The sequence below is a fragment of the Pristis pectinata genome, chromosome 17 (genome assembly GCF_009764475.1).
Source record: "Pristis pectinata isolate sPriPec2 chromosome 17, sPriPec2.1.pri, whole genome shotgun sequence".
Lineage (NCBI taxonomy): Eukaryota > Metazoa > Chordata > Chondrichthyes > Rhinopristiformes > Pristidae > Pristis > Pristis pectinata.
In genome coordinates this window covers 42,516,700-42,522,699 of record NC_067421.1, presented here as the reverse complement: position 1 = coordinate 42,522,699, position 6,000 = coordinate 42,516,700, and the positions used below count along the sequence as shown (strand labels likewise).

At 54.9% G+C, this 6,000-nt stretch overlaps 1 protein-coding gene across 1 annotated transcript in view; it reads left to right on the top strand.

The window, feature by feature from the left end:
• Positions 1-225: 225 nt before the first annotated feature.
• Positions 226-6,000, top strand: part of mmp17a (matrix metallopeptidase 17a) — a 76,510-nt gene continuing 70,735 nt past the window's right edge. Inside the window, exon 1 of the mRNA XM_052032454.1 lies at positions 226-472. Within this exon, the coding sequence (XP_051888414.1) occupies positions 383-472 (90 nt within the window). The 5' untranslated portion in view covers positions 226-382. The remainder of the gene's footprint in view (positions 473-6,000) is intronic.

Genomic DNA, 6,000 nt, shown 5'->3' with positions numbered 1-6,000 from the left:
CCACTCTCTTCCCCTCTCTCCCCCCCCTCTCTCCCCCTCTCTCCCTCTCTCCCCCTCTCTCCCCCCTCTCCCCCCCTCACCCCCTCTCTCTCCCCCCTCTCACCCCCTCCCTCAACCACCCCAACCCCCCATGCATCCGCCGCCCCCCGGTCCGCGGGGGGAGGTCCCGGGGCGGGGCGGGAGCCTCGGGGAGGGGCCGAGCCGGAGCCGGAGCCGGAGCCGCCGTCCCCGGGGGAGGGGCAGCGGGAGGACGGAGCGAGCGGCGTTGCGGAGCGGAGCGGAGGGAAGTTTGTGGCGGAGCGGCGGCGGGCGGCCGAGGATGAGCGGGGAGTGAGCGGAGCGGGAGCCGGGGCTGGCGGGCGGCCACCGACCTGTTGTGGACATGCTGCGGGTGCTGGTGGTCGCCGCTCTCACGCTGCTGCCCGGACCGGAGGCGCTACCGGCCTGGGACACCGACACCACGGCGGGCATTGTGAGTACCAGCCGGCGCAGCCGGGCAGCGGGACCCAGAGCCCTCCAGACCTCCATCCCCTCCAAACCTCAGCCCTCCCCTCAAACCCCCTCCGATCCTTCCTCAAACCACCCCCCCCTCCGAGCCCAGTCCCTCCTCAACACCCCTCCAAACCTCAGCCCTCCCCTCAAACCCCCTCCGATCCTTCCTCAAACCCCCTCCGAGCCGTCCCTCCTCAACACCCCTCCAAACCTCAGCCCTCCCCTCAAACCCCCTCCGATCCTTCCTCAAACCCCCTCCGAGCCGTCCCTCCTCAACACCCCTCCAAACCTCAGCCCTCCCCTCAAACCCCCTCCGATCCTTCCTCAAACCCCCTCCGAGCCGTCCCACCTCAACACCCCTCCAAACCTCAGCCCTCCCCTCAAACCCCCTCCGATCCTTCCTCAAACCCCCTCCGAGCCGTCCCTCCTCCAAACTTCAATCCTCCCGTCAACACCCCCATCCTTCCTCAAAACCCCCTCCAAACCCAAACCTCAAACCCCTCCAATCTCTCCAAACCTCAACCCCTCTCCCAACCCCCTCCGCAACCTCCTGAACCCCCCTCCGAACCCTCCACAGACCACGATCCCCCTCCAAACCTCAAGCCCTTCTCTACCCCCTCCCCTCCCGTTCCCTCTGCAAACCTCAAGCCCCTCTCCAACCCCCTCGCCCCTCTGCAACCCCCCACCCTTGCAGACAGGGGCAGCGAGCGGGCGCCCGTGGTACCGGGGGGACCCGCTCCCGCGCCCGGTGCGGGTTGCGAGCCGGAAGACGTGTGCTGCAGGGTTGGCTGGCGAGAGGGGCAGCGGCTGCCGCCTTGCAGATTCAACACGTAGCGGCCGGGCTGCCAACTTGTGCGTGTGTCTAGGTGCTGCGGGGTCGCCTGGCGGTGGTCGCTGCTCGGTCCCGAGCCCCGGAACACCCCCTGCCCGGGATGTGTTGGGGAGCACGGGCTGTTCTCCCGGGGCAGCGCGCAGCCCCCGACCACCGACCCCGGGGGCAGTCAGTGCGGGTTGGATGTGCAGGATCCGTGGGAAGTGGTGGGGTTTGGTACATCTCCCGAACCACCCCCCCCCCCCCCACAACGTCTCGTTTAGAATGGAGACCCTGAGGACTTTGTTTCAAAAACAGCTCCTCTCCCCCCCCCCCAAAAATGCCTTAAACTGCAACTGAAACTGGTCCTGAAATCGCAAGGGTTTGCACATGGTGTGCCGCCCCCTCCAACACGGAGACCCCCACCGCCCCCCACCCCACCCGTGCGCCGCGTCTCCCTTCCTCGGGAGAGGGTGGTGGTTGTGCAGGAGAGTGGTGCTGAGTTAGCAGGTCTTATCGAGAGGGAGAGCAGGCACGAGGGGCCGAATGGCCTGATCGTTTCTCTCGCTGCCAGTGGCCCCTGGGGTCAGGATGGAGTTGACCCATGGTGAGTGTGTGGCCTTCTCTTTCCCCCGCTGGGTCTCCCAGCAGTTTGGGACACACAAGGGAGACTTCTCCTGCTTAGAATCTCACTGGGCTGCTACTGGCCTCGGGGAACATATCCTTTGAACTGAGGTCTCCCGGAGGTGGCCTCGCCACTGCTCACAGGCATTGGACAGCAGCCACAGGATTCGATTAAAGTGACTGCCATCTGTCAGTGTCCTTGCTGAACGTGGACAGAGAGATGGGTTTCTCCGTGACCAACCGGCCTCATCTGGTGCTGACCCAGGACCGAGGGGTGTGTGAAGAGAGGCTGCTCTCTGAAGACCCCATGTGCAGTGGTCTTCACTGGGACCTCTGAGGCCACCGCCGTGAGACTGTCACCACTCCTCCCCACCCTGGCAAGTGGAGGAGGTACCAAACCCCAGCTGGTAGTCTGAAGCTTCTGGGATTGAGTTCCAAAGACTTGACGTGGAAAATCTAGGCCGACTCTTGCAGTGAAGTACAGGGTGGTGCCAAGGGAGGGGCAGGGCAGGGCAGGGGCAGTGGCAGCACCTTGAAGTTGTGTTATGGGCTCTTGTACTTCAAAAAGCATTTCATTGGCTGTCTGGCACTTCGTGATATTGTGAAAAGTGACATAAATAGATCCCTATTGTGTGGGTGTGGATGGGTATGGGGGTTGGGGAAACAATGTTAGTCAAGAATGACGGAGCATTCATTGGGACGAGGAGTCCACCCCGACCCTGGCTGCTGTGCTCCCTGTCTGAGCACCCCACTGACTTGTGCTGCAGTGAATCCCTGTGAAGATGAATCCTACACAAGGACCTCCGTCTCTCTGAAACCACAGGCCAGTGAATCGGTGCCTTTACAGAGGGGAGAGGTGAGAAAAATTCAATGAAAGGTGACAGTGACTTGCCGTGTTCATCACTAAAACCTGTTGGAGATAATGAACCTGTAGTGTTTCTTGGTAACTGGATCTTAGAGTCGGTATCTGGTAATATTGAATTAATTTTTATTTAGATATTAATGGCTGATGAACAATGTGAGAAGCTTCAGGATAGGTGAAGTTGTGTGAGCTCCTCCAGAACGTATCCATATTAATCTAAAAGTTTGTCATGCTCAGGATAACATCTTCAATTTCCACTTTAAATTGTCGTCGAGTCACTTTCACCCAGTCTGCTCGGTAAATGAGGTAGCAGGTAACTTTGTGTGACCTGACAGCCTAATGTTTAAGCATAATCGTCCAGCCCGATACCGGAGTGCTGCAGTGTCAGAAGTACCGCATTTTGGATGAGCTGTTAAGCCCAGGCCCGTCATGTGAAAGATCCATGCTGGCATTTGACCAAAGGGCAGGGGAGTTCTCTCTGCAATCACTCAGACAGCAAAGAAAAAGGTAGATTATCTGGTTATTAATCTCGTTTGTGAAACCTGGTTATTGTTATTACAGCAGTGGTTGCGATGAATGTTTTTTTATTGGCTGGATAACAATCTGGGAGAGGGTGAGATGCACCATAAGATGTATTAAATGGGCAATATCAAAATTCACCTTCACTTCTAAAGCTGTGTTTGAAACCCTCACCGGCTTTTCCACTGGTATACAGTGTGTATGCTGTGTAGAACTTGTGTATAAAATGGGAATTCAAGGAGTTTGTCTCTCCTGCAGAAATGTTTCTTGTGCCTCTGATTGTTCCTTCCCAGAGGCTGGTTTACTTGGCAGTCACAGGGTGGACTGAAGCCTGTGGGGGGGGGGGGGGGGGCGCGCGCGCGGGTTCTCCTGCCTCTGTGTAAAGTGGAACAACTTGCCAGCTGCTTCAGCTTCACGATTCAATTGCACCTTCTAGTGGCCACTGGAAGCATGCGGCAGCGTGTGAACCGTGGTTTTCCGAGAACAGGATTGCAGCAAATAATCAACACAGGAGGAGGTGATCGGCTTCATTAAATTCATGTCAATCAAAGAAAAAGCCACCCAGTCTCAGCTTCCAGCTCTGGGTCTGAACCCCTGCACCACTTGACGTCATAGCACAGTCCGGCACAGGACAGGCCATTTGGCCCACGATGTTGTGCTGATCTCGATACCAATTTTCCTTCTCCTGTGTATCATCCACATCCCTCCATTCCCTTCGTATTCATGGGTCTGTCTAAAAGCCTCTTAAACTCCACCAAACTGCCTGCTTCTACTACTACCCCTGGTAACCCATTCTGGGTACCCACCACTCTCTGCATAAAAACCTGCCCCTCACATCGCCTTTAACCTTCCCCCCGCCCCCACCTTGAAAGCACGTCCTCTGGTGTTTAACATTTCTACCCTGGGGAAAAGACTCTGGCTGTCTACTCTATCTCTGCCTCTCATAATTTTGAAAACCTCTATCAGGTCTCCCCTCAGCCTCTGATGCTTGAGTGAGAACAACCCAAGTTTGTTCAACCTCTCCTATAGCTCAGACCCTCTAATCCAGGCAGCATCCTGGTGAACCTCTTCTGTACCCTCTGCACAATCTCCACATCCTTCCTGTGATGGGGCGACCAGAACTGCACACAATACTCCAGGTGCGGTCTGACTAAAGTAACAAACAATCTGCTAGAGGAACTCAGTGGGTCAAGCAGCGTCTGTGGAGGGATAGGATAGGATAGGATAAGATATCTTTATTAGTCACGTACATCGAAACACACAGTGAAATGCATCTTTTGCGTAGAGTGTTCTGGGGGCAGCCCGCAAGTGTCGCCACGCTTCTGGCGCCAGCATAGCACGCCCACAACTTCCTAACCCGTACGTCTTTGGAATGTGGGAGGAAACCGGAGCACCTGGAGGAAACCCACGCAGACACGGGGAGAACGTACAAACTCCTTTTATTTAGTCGACATTTCCTGATGACAGTTGTGATGCAGGGTTTCGACCCAAAACGTCAACAATTCCTTTCCTCCCATAGGTTGACCCACTGAGTTCCTCCAGCAGATTGTTGCTCCAGGTTCCAGCATCTGCAGTCTCTTGTGTCTCCAATAGGGTTGTAGTAGTGGGGGATTTAACTTTCCCGGTATTAACCGGGATTTCTTGGTGTAAGGGGCTTAGAGAGGGTGGAATTTGTAAAATGTAGCCAAGAGGATTTTTTTTTAAAGCAGTATGTGAAGAGTGCTACCGGGGAAGGGGCTGTACTCGACCCTGTCGTGGGGAATGAGGATTGGCAATTGGTGGAACTGTCTTTGGGAGAAACCCTTTGGGAAAAGTGACCATGGTTCGGTAAGTTTCAAGGCAGTTATGAGAAAAGATAAGGTTGGACCTGGAGTTAGGGACTTAGTCATAGAGCAATACAGCACGGATACAGGCCCTTTGGCCCAACCAGTCCATGCTAACCATGGTGTCCACCCAGCTAGTCCCAATTTCCTGCATTCGGCCCATATCCCTCCAAGCCCCGCCCCTCCATGTACCTATCCAAGTGCTTCTTAAATGATACTGTTGTACCTGCCTCACCCACTTCCTCTGGCAGCTCGTTCCACACACTCACCACCCTCTGCGTGAAAAAGTTGCCCCTCAGCTCCCTTTTAAATCCTTCCCCTCTCACCCTAAACCTATGCCCCCTAGTTTTGGACTCCCTTACCCTGAGGAAAAGACTGTTATCGTCACCCTGATGATTTTACAAACCTCTATAAGACCACCTCTCATTCTTCTACGTTCCAAGGAATAAAGACCCAGCCTGGCCAACCTCTCCCTATAACTCAGGCCCTCTAATCCTGGCAACATCCTCGTAAATCCTCTCTGCGCTCTTTCCAGTTAAATTGGGGAGGGCTGATTTCGACAGTATGTGGTATGACCTGGGGAAAGTAGAGTGGGAACAGCTGCAAGAGGAAAAACAATATCTGATCCACATTTAAAGGTAAAATAATAAGAGCTCAGTGTCAGCATGTACCTGGAAGGGTAAGAACTGAAGATGGGAAGATTAGGGAACATTGGTTAGCAAAGGAAATTGAAGGTTTGCTTTGGAAATAAGAAGGAAATTAGAGTTCTCCGAGGTTTACAGGGGATTCAGGAGAAAACTTCAGAAAGAACTTGACAAAAGGGGACATGAAATGGCCTTGGCAAGCAGGATTAAGGAGAATCCCAAAAC